General features: G+C 42.1%; 1 protein-coding gene across 1 annotated transcript in view; it reads right to left on the bottom strand.

Annotated features, from left to right (window-relative positions):
- LOC119378875 (probable phospholipid-transporting ATPase IIA) overlaps positions 1–22,162 on the bottom strand; it is a 45,072-nt gene that overhangs the window by 15,884 nt on the left and 7,026 nt on the right. The window contains exons 5-17 of the mRNA XM_049411646.1: positions 21,584–21,706; positions 19,387–19,528; positions 13,526–13,693; positions 12,000–12,146; positions 11,794–11,874; positions 11,403–11,552; positions 9,358–9,447; positions 8,914–8,984; positions 8,660–8,825; positions 7,300–7,605; positions 7,036–7,197; positions 4,833–4,925; positions 4,645–4,728 (exon numbers count right to left, since the gene is read on the bottom strand). Of these exons, the coding sequence (XP_049267603.1) occupies positions 4,645–4,728; positions 4,833–4,925; positions 7,036–7,197; positions 7,300–7,605; positions 8,660–8,825; positions 8,914–8,984; positions 9,358–9,447; positions 11,403–11,552; positions 11,794–11,874; positions 12,000–12,146; positions 13,526–13,693; positions 19,387–19,528; positions 21,584–21,706 (1,783 nt within the window). The remainder of the gene's footprint in view (positions 1–4,644; positions 4,729–4,832; positions 4,926–7,035; positions 7,198–7,299; positions 7,606–8,659; positions 8,826–8,913; positions 8,985–9,357; positions 9,448–11,402; positions 11,553–11,793; positions 11,875–11,999; positions 12,147–13,525; positions 13,694–19,386; positions 19,529–21,583; positions 21,707–22,162) is intronic.

Below are 22,162 nucleotides of genomic sequence, written 5' to 3'. Positions count from 1 at the left end.
GCTTCCTCAGTTCGGGATCCGCTTGTCTTTGGCAATGTGCTCTTAGACACAGCAGCATGAGCAGTGACACATTCTTCTTCTGCAGTGGCATACTTGTCGACCGTACCCGCGAGCCACAAGGGTGTGCATGCTCCATCACTCACCTCCTCGCCACCGACTAGCATTGCTGGCAACAGCTGACGCTGCAGCAACTGCGCCTAGTTTGACATCAATCTGCAGTGCATGCACACCCACCTTTATGTGCAACACCTGTTACTCTGCAAAGTAAAGCCGAAAGGTGGCGTCAGCTACGCACACATTAGTTTTTTTTACTCGGAGATGTTTCTGCATGCATCTGTGGGAGAATATTTTCATCAAGGTGTCTTTCGCGTCAAGGTCACTGGCTCTTCTAGTGGACCTCCAACATGGACACCTTAGCCTTAATAAGCTAAGTGACACAGAAGGCTCTAATGAGACGGACTGACTCTTTTCATATAGATTCTGAATAAACTGAAAGTGAGGAGAACAAAAGAAGGAAAGAATCACTGAAGAGGTAACACGTAATAACATCAATCTTGTGAAAATGCAAGATATACTGAACATTTTTATACAGTAAAAACTTGTTAATTCGGATTTCACAGGACCGGAAAAAATGTCTGAATTAATCAAATGCCAAATTATCGAAAGTACCAAGAAAACAATAAACAAGTGTCTATTACATCAATGCACATTCATTTTCTTGATGAATACATAAATCCAATACTACTTATTTTGCATGCGCAGTGTAAATGCCACAATTTTCATCATTCACGATTTCGTTCACAATGTGACCATGGCTCAAACCCTGTGTCTTAAGCCGAAACGTGGTCTGCCTCCCTTCCTTATTACGTATCGCCACAACCAACACCACCATGCGCACGTGACGATAACTTTTCCTGCCGGAAAAATGGACGGCAACTGATCGTTTATCCATTACAATGTAGCAAGCGAGTTTTATGCCAGCGTACGGACCGCAGCTGAAGCTCTTCATCTTCAACAGCTTCCACCATGCTTGAGTTGTGATACTACGTGCATTGCCCGATGTCAACATGACTTCCTTCCTAAAGGCCCGCAGCTGTTTCGGCCATTTGCGAACGCCGTTTTTGCTCCTTTATGTCTCACATTTTCGGCGCTTCGTGCTTGGCGCACTCCGAGGAACGCCCGCATTAAGTGGGTTGCGGCCAAATCTGACCGAATTAATGAGTTTGATGCCATTAAACAATACATATGCTTGCCAGGACCAGAGAACACGTCTGAATTATCAGATTTTCCAAATTAACGGAGGTCGAATTAACAAGCTTTTACTGTACTACCAAGGCATAACTGATCGATGTAATGTAAACACTAACATAGAAGTGAGTGTAAAAGGCATGGCTCAAGATGAAATGCCAGCTTCAAATGTGCTACCGAAATCAAAAGTAACATTTTATATAAGCTGCTATGGAAGAATAAAGGAAGGAACTGGAACTCAAGGCATGAGAATTGCACATGGCCAAAAAGAACAAATCTAGAGCATCCTTGTATCAATGTAGCTGCTCAGCTACTAAATAACAATGAATGTAGCAGTGCATGCTTGCAGACATTAGTGAGGCTGGCAGGGTATAGCAAGATGGTGAAATATCATCACTAAGCTGCCTTCCAGCAGGCCAAGGCCAAAGGCTGTGGTAGTCTAAATATAACAGCACTGCCCTACACATTTTAAAGCATGAGAAAGAGTTGCTGCTTTGACAAAGACAAGTCCACTTGTTGAAATGTTGGCTTCAGCGACATTCCCTATTCCATGATTTCTCTTCACTTCAAGCCTCCACCTTCCCCTGACTGCTTGTCTTGCATCGAGATGATGAGTTGGGCTAGTTGGCAGACGATCATCAGGGGTGCAACAGCCGAAATAGGATTTGGAGCAATTTTTGGAGAAGGAAAATGTTGCTTTTGGAGCACAAATATCCAAATTTGGAGCAGGTTGCAAAAAAAAAAAAAACCCGAATTTTTCAACCCGAAATCCCAAATTTGGAGCAGTATAACAAAGAAGGCTTACTTTTAGAAAAGAAAACAAAAATACGTAAAAACCATTCAACATCAGCTAATTCGTGCAGAGTGCACGTGAACACTGCTATTTCAATAAAAGCAGTGTGCTGAGCCACCCCACAGTGCGAACAATGACTAAGTCCACATTAGCATTTGCAGGACCTGTCAAATAATTCGACAGGCACTGGAAATGCTAATGTGGACCTGCGAACCTGGCAACCTGGAAATTTGGGAGAAAAGTGGGGGTAGCGAAAAAAGAAAACTGGCATATGCCTTTGTCTATTGTTTCTCAAGGCAGCAGAAACGCCGTACACAGCAGCTCCAAATGATTGCCAATAATTTTTTAGACGTCAGCGATCATACTAGTACTCGTGATTATACGGCGCGTGCACGAATGAATAATTAAGGAACAATATGTGCTGTGTCCCTGACAGCTAGTACTAATAGCCCCTTCTAAACCTCAGTATGCTTTTCCGCAGGACACCAGTGTAATGCAGCAAAAGTGGCTTAAAAAGCGTTCTGCACGCAATAATACAAACATCAGGAAATTTGAGAACTACTGTCCTTTTCCATTGCGATAGCAACTATATGGACACTCTCAACGAGTTATTGCCGTCATCTCCGTATAAAGTCCAAAATGATAACATATCCCTGTGCATAGTATTTTCTACCGTGGGTAAAAGCGCGCGAGTGCGTGCGACGAATGCGGCTGAAACAGATATCAAATGTGCCAGCCCATCTCCGTCCGTCGCTCGGAGGGTGCATGCGATAACACCACTCCGCTCGGGAAGCCTGCCATCGAAGAATAGAGGAAATGCCCCGCCCGTCTTGAATGAGCGTGAAAAGACGCGAGGGGGGGGGGGGCTGTCGCTCGAGCAGCAACTTTTGAACTTTGATTCTAAGGGCGCTGGAGCGCGCTATCTCGGCAGCCATTGGCGGGCGGCTCGTATATCCTGCTATGTGCTGCGCCCTCAATGCGAAGACACTGCACAGAAAGAGCATATTTCCCCTGAAACGCCGTATTCCCTTACACCAACGTTTTGTAGAGTTACACGAGATCGGATACAAAAGAGCTTGCTGTCAGCCTCACTTTGTATAGCATTACAATTTGTTGCTATCGCATTCATTGCTTCGTCCTTCAGGTGAAGCTGAGTTTTTTCTTTTCTTTCGCGGGGGGTTAGGGTTAGGGTGTGCGGGTCTGTATTGGATGACGATGCCCACACTGCAGATGACCAATGCGGCCTCCATTTCTCGCTCAAATTTGCAAAACTGAGCAAATTTTAAGCTTGTCGGGTATTTTGGCGCAGCGTGGCGCAATTTTAACAAATTTCACGGTTTTGGCTCAGCTTGGCACAAAAATAAGGAGTTGTATCAAATTGGCGCAATTGGCGCAGCTGTTGCATCCCTGGTTCATGCTTAAAAATTACTATGAAGCGCACCGAAGATGTGACAGTGAAATTGGACAGGACAGCGCTTTTGTTTGGACATTTAAAGCAGCTATACATGCCATCATCAAGCTGTCGAATCATGCAGACATTTGTAACTGCATTGGACATGGAATATTCATTATAGTATATACTACAGGTCACTCAATTATACGAGTTTCATCCCTCAAAGCATTAAATAAGGCAAAGTAAGTGTGCCAAAACAAATCAAACTTTATCCTGACCATGCTGAGACGTTCACTTTAAAATATAAACAATTTATTTTTTCTACAAGCATTGCTTGAGTGATGGCAGAGCAAGCAAGCTGCAAACTGATGCACACTTCAGCACAATTACGCACACCCCATGTGCACATCTCACTCTTCTGTGAGTGGCTTCGGCGGTCGCATCCGACTGGCGCAATGCCAGCAAGATGAGTGTCACTTACAGAAGCTTGCATACATCTACCTTCAGATTTCCTTAGTCTGGCTGTGTTATTCAGGCACTAAAGTGACTTGTAGACTGCCTATTTAAAATTGCAGTGATGAGCCTAGACCAGTACTTTGGCATAAAGTTGTTTTAGAAGACTAAAATGTGCTATCAGGGACACACAGAATAATTTGTTAAAAGGCAAGTTTGCTGCAAAATTCTTCATTATAGTGGCATACACAGTACATGTATAAAACCGAAAGGTGGTCGTGCCATGTTGACTCAATCCTTTGTTTTATACAGGTAATTTAGCTTGTTTTAACATTATAATGGACAGTTGTTGCAACAGCGTTATACCATAGACCGATATACACCTTTAACTTACACAGCTGTGACAGCCCTGCAGAAATATTGCAGGTCGCTTACATTGCTGTCGCCTGCCGTGTGCAAATATGCTGGATGCAAAGCACAAGCAAAGACATGCTTCGCTAAGGAACTTGCTGTCCTTTACCATAGCAATGTCTCTCTACATTTATCATTGAACAACTGTAGTGCATGACGATATTAATGAGATATGCAATGAATATAGGAATAAGTCCAATACATAGTAGTACATCATATATACTGCATGAAAGCCAACGGGTTTAGGGGTGTATATCACACACGTATACAAAAACAGTTGACACTACAAAACCACAAATCCAAAGTACAGTAGCACATACAATCTGCCACAATGGTTGAAACCTACCTCAAATTCTTGATATTGCTCCTCGGTGAGGTTCTTTTTCGCTACGACAAGGGTGCGCAATCCCTCACGTGCCATGTTGCCGCACTGAAAATAAACTTATATTTAAAGACTGCAGTTACTTTTCTGAATTGTAAAATGCAGAAAAAATATTTCTTGCAGTTAAAAAGCCTATAAACTTCTCCACTTACCTCTTCATCAAGCCAATCATTGTACTGGACAATACCACTCATAACGGTATCAGCACCCTTCATGAAGAAGAATATCTCGCCAGTGCCTTCATCCTGGAAATAATAGTGCATACCTCATGAATAACACAAGTCGCACTGCACTTAGACTACTTCAAAAAGTTTCCCCAGTGCCTCCACCCCAGAAAAGGTATCTGATAAATCAGAAGCCACACTAGGACATTTATGTTTGAATAGGACTATCCTTTCAGATATAAGCAAGTCATATAAAAACTAGGGGTGTGCGAATATTCGAAATTTCGAATATCTTTTTAATAGCGTTTGCTATTCGATTCGATTCGCACTGGAATTTTACTATTCGAACTATTTGAACTTCCTAAAAACAAGTACAGTCAACGTCGAATTGAAAATGACCCCTAGAGATTTTCAATATGCTTCACCTCATTACACTGTCGTATTGCGGCAAAGCTGCCTTTAAAACTCCGTTACGGTCGAACTTAGCCAAGACGCAGTCAAGTCCGATTGGAAGTGGTCCCTAGATTTTCAATATGTTTCACCTCATCACACCCCCGTATTGCGGCAAAGCTGCCTTTTAAGCTCCGCTATGGTCGAACTTAGCCAAGACGCAGTCAACGTCCGATTGATAATGACCCCAACAGATTTTTCAATATGCTTCACCTCATAACACTGCCGTATTGCGGCAAAGCTGCCTTTCAAACTCCGTTACGGTCGAACTTAGCCAAGACGCAGTCAAGTCCGACTGGAAGTGGTCCCTAGATTTTCAATATGTTTCACCTCATCACAACCCCGTATTGCGGCAAAGCTGCCTTTCAAGCTCCGTTACGGTCGCAAATGTATTAACTCAAGAAAACGCTGGTTCCAACTTGGAGATGAAAGATGTGGCAGAGGTGGGGGCTCAATTATTGCTGTTTTGGACCTGAAATTTGGGCAGGAAGTCCGAAAAATCGGACGCCGAAGCTTTTTAGCATCCAAAATTTCAGATGTTCTTATGTATCGACGTCTACGAGGCAGATTTGGAACTCCGGACTTGAAGGGAGCACACCCTTGTCCGCCACATCAGTTGGGCTTCCACAGAACTTGAAAGAGAAGGAGAGGCTGAGGAAATGGCATCTTTGCTTATCATGTGCAAAGTGTTGTCAGCAACACTTTGGTTGCACCAAATCATGTACATGAATACAATTTGGCCTCTACATTGCCTCATTCTTGATAAGACAACTATGAAACACTACCCTGTGCCAGCGCTTCATTAACCTAGCAAAAAGAAACACTTTCATGTTGCTATCTGATAAGAACATACTTGGGGATTCTCTGCAACTTTTTTCTGTAATTTCACTTCGAAGTATTCGAAAAATGAGAGATATTCGAAAATTATTCGATTCGATTCGCACTCAATCTTTATTATTCGAATTTGCTTCGCAACCAAAATTTTGCTATTCGCACAGCTCTAATAAAAACAAGTATAAACTTGTTTATCAAGGCTACTGTTATGTTTACAAGTTTACTGCCCGTTTTTAAGTGCAATCAGTGCTGCAATCTTACAAAACTCAAGTGCTGTTCCTTTCATGCTTCAAGTAAAGATGCTACAGAACTGTTAGCTACACGCTACAGACTACAGACTCATGATAATATGCATCAACTGCACATGCCTTGTGGTCTTCAATACAGGCCCCTTACGCATACCACAATAATAATAATATCTGGGGTTACCGTCCCAAAACCACGATATGATTATGAGGGACGCCGTAGTGGAGGGCTCCGGGAATTTCGACCACCTGGGGTTCTTTAACGTGCACCTAAATCTAAGTACACGGTCCTCAAACATTTTCGCCTCTATCGAAAATGCAGCCATCGCGGCTGGGATTCGATCCCGCGACCTTCGGGTCAGCAGTCGAGCGCCATAACCACTAGACCACCGTGGCGGGGCTACGTATACCACAAACATTAAGAAAGAAAAAATAATGCGCACAATTAAGCATCAACACAATCAGACTTCATCTGCATCCCAAATTAGTATTATTTTTTATTTCTATACGAAAAAACAAACATGGGAAGGTAGGCTACATTAGAGCTGGCTATCCCAACAACATCAAAGTAGTATTGAGGACACATACAAAACCAAGAAAAACATGAACGAATAAAAGAATAAGAACAGAGAAAATTAAGACGTGCATGAAGTGCTACAGACCTTGACAACAATACCCATGCGCTTTCTCTCTGAAGTGAAGGGAAAGGTCTGCAGTATAGTGTAGTGTAGGATATTTCCGTGTGGAGTGCGCAGCTTCATCGAGTTGAGATCCCTGTAGACAAGCTCGAGGCCCACGCTCTCGGTCCACGCCACCAGTGCCACCTGAAAATGTCAAAATATTAAAACATACCCTTAAATATCATTGCAAAATGGACTGAAGTGATACCAATGTTGGAAGGAAAAAAAAAAGCCGCCTATTCACACCTCATCAGGACTAGATGCCTGGTAGGTGGGCTGCTTCTGGTAAAGCTCCGCCATTGCCTGCTCATCTGAATCAGTAGTAACACCTTCATAGACAGGTGTCACATTATGGCATAGAGCCACTGCCCGCACAGCTTCCTGCACTCGGGTGGCCATGTTGCGCCGTACACGGACGCCCTGGGTAGCCCCGGCTGCAGCGGGTGTCACCGTGGGTGCTCCAGGGGTGTATGCAGCCTTCAGGTTGCTTTTCACTTCACCAAAAGATTCTGAGCTGTAGGACACTGAGCCAAGGTGAAGCTTTTTCAGCACCTGAAGAGAGAAAGGATTTCAAACAGTAAGAGAATGCCGGGCAAATGCACGTAACAGTAACTATTCCAATCGCATTGGCTTGAAAGTATTTCCCATGCCCTAGCGAACATGCACGTTCAGGACAAGTCGCTACAGTTGAACCCAGACATACAGAACCAGGATATATCTAATTACTTACTATATCGAACAGCAGTAACACCTCCTTGAAAATTTTATGGAAAAATATGCCATCATGCTACATGTACACATACTGAACTGCAGTCAACCTTAACATTCAATATATTGAATGATGTACTGCACTGCATCTCTGCAAGTATCATTATCCTAAGTGGCCTGTGATCCCTTGCACCATTAGAAATATTCATGCTGACAAAATGGCACTGTTTTTGGAAGATGCGATCGAACAATGCACTGAACCTGAAGCGCACTGAAGGGCAGTGCAGCCATCAAGTCATGAAGCTACGAAGGGCAGCACGGCTACTGAAGGACAGTGCAAGCCATGGAGGAAAATGAGCAAGGTGTATGTCTTAACATATCAATGTCTCGTGCAGCAGGGATTTTATTTGTGCTCCATTATGCTAGATTTACTCGTTTCACTGCAACCCAGCTGCGTAATGCAGAGAGGAACATTTATAGCCAAAAGAACTAACCACCGTGCAGTGAAGCATACTACTTATGGCTGTTTGTTATCAGAAAGAGGGCCTCTTGGTCCAGCACGTACTCATGTTCCACAAGAATGCATGGATTTAATGGATTAAACCCATTCGCTACCAAAGCTGGCGAATCGATGGGCACCCCTGCAGTGGCAATGTTGCCAAAGCCTTCAAATCGCCGGGCGGCCGCATATTAGTACTTCCTTCAGCTGCTGATGGATGGCAGCACTTGCCGGCTTACCTGAAGATGATTGGATATGTTATCGACAAATTACAGCTGTTACCTGTGTTGCTTGAACGCACTTTTCTACGCTTTGTTTCATTTTTTCTGTGATAGTCTCCAATATCACCTACAACAAATCAACTTCCACACTTTGCATTCCGCATTCTATAGTACTAACCATTTCATTCTGAGTCAGTGTGCCCGTTTTGTCTGTGAAAAGGTAGACTATACGGCCCATTTCCTCTGGAATTGTGGTAGAACGCACAACTGTCCCAGGTATGTCCTTGTCCTGTTGTATCATCCAAGAGTACACCATCTTCCCCATATCCAGGGTTACACGAAGGCTGCATGACAAGAAGTTACCAAGAATAATTAAAATACAGCTTCTTCACATGGCTCTATCTGAGTCAACCAAGAACGGCACACACTTACCTTATTGGAACAATATAGGAGAAAAGCAGGACAAAACGCAAAAAGTAGCGATACCAAGGACCATCAAATCCCTGAAGAAAGGAGGATAATAGAAAGAAAAAGTTAATAATTTGTAGTTTGACGATTTGCTTGTGGCTTGTTCCCCACCTCGATAATCTATTTTACACCCAATATTTTACTTAAAGAACTTCCTCCTCTATTTATGGTAGGTGCTAAAACCGTTCTCATGCAAAAAAAATAAAAAATAACAGTTTTCAACAGAGTAACAGGGTTTTAACAAATTTTTTCTCGATTGCTAATGAGTTGCTGTCGTTTTGACATTTTGCACTTTTTCAAGCATTAATCTAACACTGCAACCTAAACCGATATTTGCCTTTATGTTGCTTAACATGCCCTGTAAAACTTGAAATTAGCTTTTGCGATGTCTAAAGCCCTTTTACTTACTTTTACAAGGATCATGACCAAGGCCAAACCTACGACGGCGGCCACGCAAACTTTCGTGAGCTGGTTGATTTCCAAGTCGAGAAGGCCAACCTGCAATTTAAGATATTGCCCAATATATGCAAAACGTGAGTGCACACTGGATAATCCAATGATCACTGCTCATCATGTGTGGCATCTACTTCCTTGCCAACAGCATCAATTTTTTTCATACACATCAATCACGAAATTTAAGGTCTAAATGCAGCTAATAAAAGGAACAAGAAGCTGCTGAAGTTTCCTCGCATTTTAGTAACTCTGCTTACCATTCGCTTACATCATGGACAAACATGGATAGAACAATGCACTTTTTTTCCTTGCTGTCATTACCCAAATAAATTTGCTCTTCTAAAGCTTCACCATCTACAAGATCAGTTGTTCCAGAAGAACTGATGGTCTTCTTGAAACCTGTGCTGGGAACTATTCTTTCACTGGCAGTTAGGCGCAAAGGACTATTCACAGATTCTTTACAAGAGACGGTCTGTGTTCTTGACATAGCCAGCACAAACCTGTCGATCACCAATTATTCAAATATAAAAATTAGACCTGCATCACCAAACAAAAGTTTAATGCAAAGAATTTAGAACAGCATGCGCAGTCTATGATCTTGGATTTTTGCTTGAGGTGTCTCGAAAAACTGGTCGCTGTGCATGCTGTACATCTTGCATGGGTTTTTTCTTCTTAAATGCCACCTGAACCTAACTAGCTATCCAACATTAAGTACCACTGCTAGAAATAAAACATGGAACCCCTGCACTAGTATTAGGGAGGATAATGTGGCTTAATAGGAAGAGTTAAATATGTGCCAAAAAACTACTCTGCACATACTATGGGGTTCAATGTCCAAACAAGTATAGGGGTTATGAGAAATACTGTGGTGGAGAGCTCTGGGCTAATTTGGCCCTTATGGAGATCATTTATATGCACTCAAAGAACGGTAAACAAGATATTTTACGTTCCACCCTACTGACACGTCGCTGCCCGTCGGGAATTGAACCTCTGACCTCACGGCAAGTAAATGAACAAAGTTCGAATAGGTAGTGATTTGGGGGAGAAATGGCAATGTCTAGAGTAAGCCTAGGTGTCAAGAGATGCAGATTGTGAAGAAACACATGTATCTATGGATATGCTTTTAACAACTATCACTTTAGTAACTGAAGACCAAACATAAATGAATTGACGGCAATATAAAGTTCAATATGCCTATTTTTCTGCAGCATTAAAAAATTCTGCAAATTTTTCCAACAAGAAAACAGATGCAGTGCCAGTGCACTTAGCTTCTGATATTATGGCCTCTGTCCCTATTATCTCATGTCTGCATGGAAGCTGTGCCTATATGTTTTGTCCCATTCACCTATTCTCACTTAGCTACTCCCATACACTCTAAAAAAAAAAAAAATCTGGAAAATAAAGACTGAGAATACAGTTCCAGTATACTCCACCAATGAAAGGTACGTTAAGTGCACCCTCCTTTCCACCCCAAAAACAGTGGCAATCCCAATATGCCTTGAGTTTCAGTTGCAGATGTACTGATTCATGTTACCTATAGAAAATATTTTCCTTATATTTGTGAAAAATCCTACCTAAGCAGTTATTATTGTGCCAGTACAGAGCACCCAAAGCACAGAGCAATTTTTGAATAACGTGCTTCAAGTAAACAGTATTTTAATCAATTGCAGACATCACTGACTAATCAAGAAATCAAAAAGTGATGCCACAAATGAAAGGCCAATCAATAAAGGCTCGGGTATGGAACACATTAACTAGAAAATTATTACAATATGCCAGCAAGATTTACAGTGCTCCTGGAATGAAATGAGTCAGTTTAGGCCAAAGTAATGCGCATAGATCACAGCCCACATCACCTTTAGTGGTCAGATTTGCAGGGACATGATGTGGTTATCTCAAGCAATTGTGCAAACCAGATGTTGGACCTAATGTTCCGATGCCGTGTTTCATTTCGTAAGTGCTGGAGAAACCAGAAAAAGCATATTTTGTAAAGGTATAACCTTGCTTCGTGCTTCAGAGTTGTTCATCACACTCCTTGTTTCACGGCCAGTGTAAATTACAATGCCAATGGCAGTCCCAGATGCAACAACTGTGTTGGCCCATAACGTGTTCTCGATATTCAGGGGATCTTCAGCACCATCACCGTCATGCTAAACAAAACAAGAAAACAAAACATATACTCTTTAAATATTAATGGCATACTAAAAAGCAAGAAGCACTACAAAGTGGTCATTCAAAGCAAAAGAAAAAAAAAAAACACTACATATTTGTTATGTCTGCTCAACTGTGAAGCTAGAAAATGATCATAAAAGCAGAATTTGCTGTGCTATGCTATCTCAAGAACCTGCCTTCTTTTAATAGTTTTTTTATATAAAAGCAGTGGTTACATACCCTTGTGAACTTTCCTATGAATGAGTGAATATCCTTCTTTGGTTCTTCGGCATAAACACACGCATCAATCTCCAGCAATTCCTGTAACATTTATAAGATGGTAAACAAAACACAGGTGATCTGTTGAGCATAGCAATAAAATGTTTTCGCATCTTCAGAGAGCCCAGAGCAAATGAAAAAATGGGAGTATCTGCACAGCTATCTACCTCCATGCTTGGCAGGCGTTGTGTCGTGTCAACAGCAACTCTCAGCTTCCAATCTGTTTCTCCGTCAAGTTGGTCGGTTCGTATGAAACAGGAGCCACTTTTTTCTGTTGTTCGTAACAACACCATGTCTGCAGGCACTCTTTGGTTCTGTTATCAGCAAAAAATCAAATCAGCTCCAACAAATCAAGATGCGAATATATGGTGAAAAATTCGGTTCACTTAATTCCTGCCCCTCGCCCGATGCATGAAAGACTGGAGTAGCATAATCAGGGTGGTATATGCTCTTGGGATAGTTAGTTGGTGCATGTCAAAACAGTACATATTTTCTTGGATAGCCATATTGCAAATGGAAATTTTGCTATTCGAATGCACCTATACATTTCTACTGTTCTATGCATAGTATGGACAACAATAAAAGGAAATGTAGGAATGTGGAAGTGAAGTGGTGGATGCATTCAGGTTCAGATACTAAACACTCTTGTGACGCCCCTGTCATATAGCATTCACTTTCATTGATATTTATTCAAAAACATTGATTGCTGTATCCTCATGCCAGGGAGCCTACTTTCCTGTCAAAACATATACAGTCATGGTCAAATGAAACGTGAACAGGAAATTAAAAAGCAGATTAGGTTCCGTGAGTGAGAACTCGAAAGCATACTACTCGGACCGCTAATTAGGCAGTCACCAAAGATTGTTTAGGCCTCAAATTAAATGTTCTATGCCAAAATCATGCGGACATTACATGGACTGGCAGCAAAAAGAAAGAAAGAATACGTTTTCAATAACCCTGACTTGTTCGTATTTCAATTGCCCATGACTGCACATGCACCACATGGAAAAGTCGACAGTACTGTGCAACATGTTACTACAGGGCAAAACACGAAGCTTACTGTGCAGAACGAATTCACAAATTGGTTCACTAATCATAATACATTTTCAGTTTTCTTTTCAACTGCAACTTAACTATAACAAAATCAAAGCGCACTGAACATGGTCACAAACTGTTTTTTCTTTTTAAAGAAGGACGGGAAGGGGGGGGGGGGAGGTGGTCAGATTTTGTTCACTGATTGGGTCAGTTTTTAGACAACTTGCTCTGCTCACTTCAGCAAAGCCAGCAACTTTGGTCTTTTACTTTGTAAACAATGCAACAATTAGTGCCAAATGGCAGCAACCCAGGTTTGGCATACTTCTTTGCATACAACTACAGTAATAGATTTTACAATATTAAGTCTTACTGGTACATTTGGACGTAACAGCTAATAAGTCAGTGTGTATGTGGCATGTGTAGACACACACACACACACACACACACACACACACACACACACACACACACACACACACACACACACACACACACACACACACACACAAATGACTTTGCAACACGCCACTTGCGTTGCAGTAAAATCAAATGACTTGAAGGATCAACCAGTAGTACACACATATAAAAAAAATTGAAAGAAATAATTCTTCAATGCTTTTCTCTGCAGGAAGTAATGCAATGGAAAGAATAAATTTACCTTTTCTATTATGATGAGGTCAGAGACACGAATGTCTGAGCTAGGGATGCAAGTGACTCCATTGGCTGTTAATTTCTGAAACTTTTGAGAGTTGACTTCCCTGTCCCGTGCATATCTTCGGCAGTCATCAATAAACTCTCGTATCAGTGTGACAGTTAGCACAAATCCCTATACAGAAAAAAAATGTAACATGATACAGCATACCTTGTAATTGCACAGCATAAACTGCACAACACAGGCTATGCACAGAGAACTTTGCCCATTTAAATAAGTATCCCAGAGCCGCTCTAAAATAACCTTCAAGCATGTCTCAGTTAAGAAAGAACAAGCGAAAATCAACATTCGCCTGTTAAACCAGGTCTATCAAGAACCTACCAGCTGCCTTTTGACATGCAGTATTGCGACAGCAAATGCTCACAGTCATCAAGTGCTGATCATGTTTGCCTGCGTGTACACAATGCGACATTTGATGTAAATCAGTTTTTTCGTTTATGAGCTTATCATGATTGGCTGTGGCCAATAAAGAAATCCAGTTTGTCTGCCTAACCAGCTATTCTTTGGCACAAATGACCACAGCAGCCCTGGAATTACAGGAATCTTGCATAACTGTAGGGAATGGCAAGTGATCCTTTTGAGTAAATCTGTAATTAGGTGTTGTGCACACAGCAGAGAGAGCACAGTAAGTATGGTTCAATTAGTCATGATTTCATTAGTAAATTAACAGACTCCACACATCCAAAACTGTTCAAAGACGTTGTAAACCTTAAATTAGTTAAATTCTGGAGTTTTATCTGCAAAACCACAACACGACTATCAAGAAGCCCATAGTGTTTTGGATTAACTCCAACCATATCGGGTTCTTTAACGAGCACATAAATCGAATACACTGGTGTTTATGTATTTTGCCCTCATCAAAACGTGGCCGCTATTCATCATCATCATCATCAGCCTGTCTACGCCCACTGCAGGGCAAAGGCCTCTCCCATGTTCCGCCAATCAACCCGGTCCTGTGCTTTCTGCTGCCATGTTATACCTACAAACTTCTTAATCTTCTTAAACTTCTTAATTTCCTGGCTATTGCCGGGAAATAAATGCGTGTTCCTGAGCTTAGCAGCGTAATACCTTAGCCCCAAAGCTACCACAGCTAACGTTTTAAAGCTTAAAATTATATACGCCAGTTGCTGTTGGTTAAGGCAACACTTAAAGTTTCCTGGCATTATTAACACAAAACATAAAAAGGCAAAAAATATCTTTTCTGAAAGGAGTTCGAGACATTTATAACAAATCAGAACAATTGTTAAGTGGCCATTAAAGGACATATATAGGAAAATAAGGCTCTGACCAGTGTCGTCCAATATACCAAATAGCAACATAACATAAAAATGCAACCCCTTATAGCCAGTATGAACTATTAAAACTATTTTCATTTAGAACTCAATCAGAAGAGAGAAAGGTGAATCAAAGCAACAACAATTGGAGTGTTGTATTTCCAATGTGCAACAAATTTAATTTCTAAGTAACATGCTAGCAAGCTTTAAAGGGACACTAAAGGCAAATATTAAGTCGACGTTGATTGTTGAAATAGCGGTCCAGAAACCTCGTAGTGCTGCTTTTGTGCCAAGGAAGTGCTTATTTTGAAATAAAATCACGTTTTTTGTGGTCCGCATTGCGTTAGCGCGCTTCAAATCTCCCGCCTGAAAATACGACTCTCCTACGTCACTGCTGCCGTGCCCAACGTTGCCCGCTTTTACTGCGCGGCCGCCGACACTAGTGGCAGCCGAGCGGAAGTAGCGGGACCCACAGTAGCAACAACGGCGCTGCGGCAAAGACTTGCTCGGATGGGCACATTCAAAGCCGTCACCAAGTTGCGGTTGGTCTCGTAATCCTCAGTACGAAAGTGCAGCGAGCACACACGCAGAGGTTTTGACTGTTTAGCACACTGACGCAATGGCATGACACTAAGCCACTTCGAGCGTAAGGGTTCATTCCGCGGCACCCAGTGAAAAGACACACCGGTTTCTTTGCTGCAGCACTGGCGTTGTGCACCATTCGGGCATCCGGCAATATCACACGCATGCGGCATTTTGTCGAACTTTCTGTCAGAGCGACTTTCACGAGCGCGCAAAACACGCACGGCAGTACGCGATCCCGAAACTACCACTGAGACGGGCGAGGCACAGTTCGGCGAAAACGGAACCTTTTAACCACGCGCGCCGTTCCCCATGGCAACGCCACGGAGGTTTTGTTTTCCATGAATCAAGCGGAAACGGACAAACAGCATTTTATTACGTCTTTTGATGCTCGGAATGTTCTTTTTTTACTGCTGCTAGTTTGATTACTAGTGATTTATTGTAGGCCGACTTCCCTACGTCATCGGGATCACTTCGAAAATGTCCCACTCGTGGCGCTCATCATGTGATACATTTAGCTTAATTTCTCGGTAAGTAGGGCACTGCTGTTGATAATATTGCCATTTTAGAAGTTGTCATACATTGGGCTTTCACTCTGACATAAATTGTTATTTGCCTTTAGTGTCCCTTTAAGGGGAGATGCGGGTCGAAAAACGCGAGTTTTCTAAAAAATTATCGATTTTTTGTTTTCACCTGTTTTGTTAAGATTAGTACCTCTACTGTTCTGAAAAAAAAAATCAATGCCGAGACTCAACTGGAAACGCTTTAAAATTGCGTCTAAAGAGCACAAGATGGCTGTCAAAAGGCCGAAAGTGTGTCATCTTCGAGCACCTTGCCGCCGATAATGCACCACCGCTCGCCATTGTTGACCGCGTGAGGCGAAGAGCCGAGCCTCACTGTTCAAATAACGACGGTTTCCCGCGCTGCTGCAGCGCAAGAAATAATAAAGAGACGCACGCTTTTGCTGCCTTTTTCGAGCGCCGCGACTGGCTTTAAATCACGTGGTACGGATCGGGAGCCGCCATTGGCCGCTGCGCGCCTGTGTGTGCTGTGAAGCCTACTTGCAGGATCCGTGTCTCGTTGAGCAGCGCAGCTGAACAACGCTTTTCTCGAGTGCTTATCCGTTATGGATGAAGAAAGCCGTAGGAAGCGCGGTCACCGGCCTGTGAAGTTTCACGCAGTGCACAAATTTCGAGGACGCCAGCGCAAATCAAAGCCGAACACTCAAACCACGAAAAGAGCGTCTGCTGCCGCAAGGCGTAGTGGCAGTGACGCCGATGCGTCCGACGAGTTTGCCGCGGCATTCGAATATGTGAGTGCCTCCCAGAAAAAGATCGGACTCTTCGAAGACGAAGAAAAATCACAGGACGACGAGTCTTCGTTGATTGCTGATATGACAGCACTGAACATGTTGGTTTAATCAAGGGCACTCCAGTTTTGAACGTGTTCTGGAAGAGCTTGGCGTGCTCCCGCCTCATGATCTGGTTGCTCTTGGCACATCACGGGACAGCACACGCCAGAAAAAAATGTCTCAAAAACTAACAGGAGAAGCAAGGGCTCGTCGGCGTGAGCTGAAGAAAAAAATCTCTTGTCGAGGAGTCAGCTCGAAAGAGCTGTGAGGGCCAAACCTATGGTGCTGGCGCATTTTAATGCCAGTGGCCACTACAAGGAGGATTGCTCTTTCTTGTGTACAAATTTAGTCGCATTCAATGACATCTTTGATAAATAAACATGCAATTTTGACTTTAAAACTCGTTTTTCTCAAAACGCAAATTTTGCCATTTTTGTCAATGTGCCCCTCCTTTTTCGGGTACTTCTGGTGCTCAGATCTGCATGAAATTTGTCCCAAATTTTTTGCAAAGTACGTTAAATGCAATTATCTTGTTTAAGTTTCAATATTCTTATTATATAATAAAAAAAAGTTATGTAAACTTTTACTAGGGTAGGAGAAATATGAACTTCCCACGTTAAAATTTTTCACGTCTAGTACATATTTTGTATGGACTTCCTAATTAGTTATTTGCATTGCACACTTTATTTGAAACATTATGAACTATCAATTGTAAAAAATTATTGAAGTTTAGGTCTGAAAAGAGGGGGGGCAAAAGGCTTAAGTTTTTCACTTTGTCATGTTGCCGAACTAAAAGTATGCAACTTGCAAGAAAACTAATTATGTATTTGAAATCAGCATAAAAAGTTCTATAAGCAGCTCAAGTTTCATTGCTCTAGGATGAATATTAAAGAAAAAGTGTCTTCGAGTAGCATCTCCCCTTAAGGTGAAACACTATTTATCGACAATATTGAACTTTCTAATGACCTGAGGACTCGTACAAAAATTAAGACCTGAACTAATTAATAATTTTAATTACAATTAATATTTCTCAGGCAATATGGCCTTTTCGTCACTGTCCCTTGAAGGCAGAACCTTTATAATCAACATTTAACTTGTCTGAATCACAGTTCATAAGTTCTTGAATTTCAGCAGTTTTTGAATCAGTCTCATTACTATGAAAACAAAACCTACCATAAAATTTTAGTTTAGCTCACTTCTGCATAGATGGCAAAACCCAGTTCATAGATGTTTCATATTCATGAATTACTGTCTCAGGCACTTCTAGGGGTGCGTATTGGTGACTAGACAAATATACTCAGAAAGCACAATAATTTATCAGTATCGATTGATTTACTGCTTCACTTTGGCATCTCTTTAAAGTTACAACATGTATAAGAATCCATGACACATCAAAATTTGTACTATATGCACACTATCCTAGAAATAACAGGCTGCCTAATTCAAAATGCCCTGCCTCGTAAATTCATTGTAAGCCACTCATTGATGTCAATATAATTTACACACTGCCTGATAAGTCATATCGCGTAGGACATCTATTTTCTATCCATATTACCAGGACTCCAGGTTAATTCTGATAACCTGGGGTTAACATGTACCCCAACAATCATTTTTCCATTTCACTCTCATTGATATGACATCGCCGTGGCTAGTGTCAAACTCTTGGCTATGATGTAAGTAGTGCGATGCCATGGCCTTAGTACTAAGCTGAAATGGTCCATTTTAGTCACTATTCGTGCTAATAAATTCACAATGCAGTGTCACTGTTGAAAATTACCTTCGCATTTTCCAGCAATCTTTGTGGATCTGCACATCCCTGTAGCTACATAAGAGATAGATCACTATACATATTTCCCTGATAAACTTCCCCTCCCCATCCAGGCCAACCCCCTCCTTTTGAACGCACCTCTGACTACAATTTCTGAGACTGAAAATACCAGTGCAAATTTATCTTGTTAACTATGCTGCAGCAATTTATTGAACCCATTTATGTTGAACGGTTCTTGCCATGGCTGCTACTAACAAGTTTAATGGCCCAGTTTCAGCTACTGTGCTGGTATCAAGAAAAAGTGATAGTACAGAAAGAAACATGAGGTTACAGATTACTACCTTGGGTTGGTATAATGCAATGATTGCATATCAAAGATATTACTTCACACTCGTCAGTCATCTGAGGGGCACTATGTGCACAACAATGAGGCTGGCCAGACATGAATGGTAGATGATATGAAAGGAATACTAGAATCAAGCAACAGGAATCTACGTTATACCAGCCAAGAGTACTGTACTATGCTGCCCCCATAAAGCCAAGTACTGGTACAACAAAGCACAAGCTTGGGCTAGTTGGTACATATATTAAGGAGTACAGCACAGACATGCGCATTTCTTTTTGTTTTATATGTATGCTCTGAAATAAAAATTTCAGTTGCTAGTCAATCCCATTCGTTGTCTTTTTATTAGTCCTTGTTTTTTTGTGCAGTTCCCCATAAAAATAGTACTAGTGCCTTATGGCACATACACCCATCATTGTAGTTGGTCAAAGTAATTACCTTACGATAAACAATAGTACACAATTCAAATACAAAGAAACACAAACTCACAAGGGGGCCCCAGTAGGTGTAGAGATATCCAATTCTTATGTCGGGTATGAATTGGGACAAACACACAACCAAGAAATAAAGATTCAAAAAGAACTTGAATTGATTAAATAAGACCTGAAAAAGAGGAGAGAAGGAAGGCAATGTTAAAATAAACGAACAGCTCGTATCATACGGCTATACTACAGCAATGTGGACATCGACCGCTATAACGCATGTTGCCTCAACGCTGCGGACAACGTGTTATGTCATCCCGCATGCGATAACATAACTGGCTATAAGAACGAGCAGGTACAGAGGGATGCCCTGACCAAGGTGGCCAAGACGAACGCAAGCAACATGAGTGGCTTGCTGGCCTCAATTCGCCTGAGCATCGGCAAGCCGTACATGATCACGGCAAACATCGATGCAAGCGAAAGTCACGTTAATGGAAACATGGGCACCTTCTGGTACATCAAGTGTGACGAACACAGCAGCCTTGTGTGGCTGTATCTTGAATTTTCAACATCCACGGCAAGCATTATCGTCCCAGCTAGGACAAAGCGTGTCACTGCCGCCCATCCATCAATAGAATTGAAATGAGTGCCTGTGGGACTGCGAACCATCACAACAACGATATAAGGCAGAAAAAACCTCGTGTAAGAGGACACAGGTTCCCCTTGCGCAAGCAAATGCTGTAACTATATATAAGTCACAAAGGGCCACATACACCCAGGTAGTCTACGGATGCAATAAACGCCATCCACAGACGTTGGTCTATGTAGCACTTTCCAGGGCTACCAGCCTCGACAGCCTATACCTCATATACGCAAAAGGTGACTTTAGGTTCTGACATGTCACCGCTCAAAAAGGCCTCTGGGCATTGTCTCGGACAGGGCTACCACCTTCATTTGGTGCCACAACCACAACAATCACCTCACGCTCGCCACTCTCAACGTACAGTCTGTGCACGCATACGTGCACGACCTCGAGAAAGACGCTCTGCTCACAGAAATTGGCATGTTAGAACTTTCTGAAACCTGCAGCGATGAGCCCACTGCAATCATGGGATTCCAATACATCATCCACAGCAAGCGGCTTCATTGCAGGTGTGGCGGCATGGGCCACCATATAAGAACACAGCAATGCACAACTTCAACGTAGGCTGGATCCCACTTCGCCGGCCACCAGACACCGAACACATACAGACAAGAAGCGGAATCGGCGAGGTCTGCATTGCGCACATCAATCACAACAACAAAGACAATGCACTCACCGCCATCTACCCGAGAACCGTCAAGAACCCCTTCCACACATGCAATGGGTTCGTGAAACGTGCGTGCGTTTTCAGTCATAATGGACAAGTATAAGCACTGCATATCAGCTTACCGTGTCTGGTGTTGGTAATACCCATGTTGCTGTTGGCATCGTTACACACCTATAAACAACTGGTTATATAACACATGTGCGACATATCTTGAGTATCATTTCGTAATGTTTTGCTCAATGTAAAAAAATTACGCCACAGTCACCTTCATGCCACATGCTTTGCATTACATCAATTCTCGCGGTACGTGGGATCTGCAGCATTTTGTGTTCTTTCAAATCATTTCATAGCCCTTCGACCACATTTTGCTTAACATCCTTAGCCTCCTCTCTAGTGAATGGTTCAACACATATGATTTTAAGTGATCTGTGTAGTGAAGGTTTTATGAGGGGTCCTGGGCTTTTCATTCTTGGGGCATTTGACTGCACCACTTCATGAAAGTGAACAGTTTCAACACTTTCCAGTCAACAAAAGCCCAACTGACATGCTAGGGTGCTCTTGCACGATTAGTAATGTCATGATGGCCAGTGGAAGCAACACAGTACAAGAAAAGACGCCTGTGCCGCGTTACCTGTTCTTGTACCCTGTGTATTCTGTTTGCACTGGCCATCATGAGTATATTCCAACTCGCCAAATGTGCTACCTTATTTCAGAAATATCATGCTCAATAGTTGGGGGGAGGGAAGTGGATTGTAATAAATTGAAAAAGGAGGAGTGGGGGGCAGGCAGTCTTTCTGTATCGAAAAAGAGTACAGAAGTGCATTGGCCAAGCATTGGCATTACTGCTTTTGTTGTAGACTGCATAAATATTAACTTCTTCCTCACCACCTCCACTTTCAGCTTTAAAAAAAAAATATTGTAGCAAAATACTTACCAAAGGAAAAATGTGAAGATGTTGTACTTTGGTTGCATATTTTGTTAGGTGGGAACTTTTCTGATGGTGGCCTTCCAAGAAATACAGTTCTTGGCTGGTACTCATGAGCACCACAGCAACCCATGCTGAGCCTTCTACAACAGCTGCACATTTTCAAGCAAAGTAATGGCTATTAGTAAAAATATTTTTAATTTAAACACGACTATAAGACACTCCAGCCCTTCAGCAATAATTATGCCTTACATACTCTATAGTAGCAGCCTTATGTGCAAGAAATAGAATTAAAAGCATTGCACGGACAAAATGTCCCATTCAGATGGGCAAACTGCATGCCACTTTGCATAGTTCAATGGCGTCTCAAGAGGGGACCAAGAAGTAGTTTGATTTATCAAACTATTTCTTGGTCTCATTGAAATTTGATGCAAATGAACATGGCCATATGCACATTTAACAACAAAAACTGCATTCTAATCAATTTGCTTTACTAAGCAATTTTAACAAGATTTAAAGAAAATAGCTGTCTTATTGCCTTACGCACTATAGGCATACTTCCACACTGAACCTTTGCCGCATGCCATAAAAGTACTCGCATGCACCTT

The sequence above is a fragment of the Rhipicephalus sanguineus genome, chromosome 1, assembly GCF_013339695.2.
Source record: "Rhipicephalus sanguineus isolate Rsan-2018 chromosome 1, BIME_Rsan_1.4, whole genome shotgun sequence".
In the NCBI taxonomy this organism is placed as follows: domain Eukaryota; kingdom Metazoa; phylum Arthropoda; class Arachnida; order Ixodida; family Ixodidae; genus Rhipicephalus; species Rhipicephalus sanguineus.
Note: the sequence above shows the minus strand (reverse complement) of the source record. Positions and strands in the feature narration are given on the sequence as shown.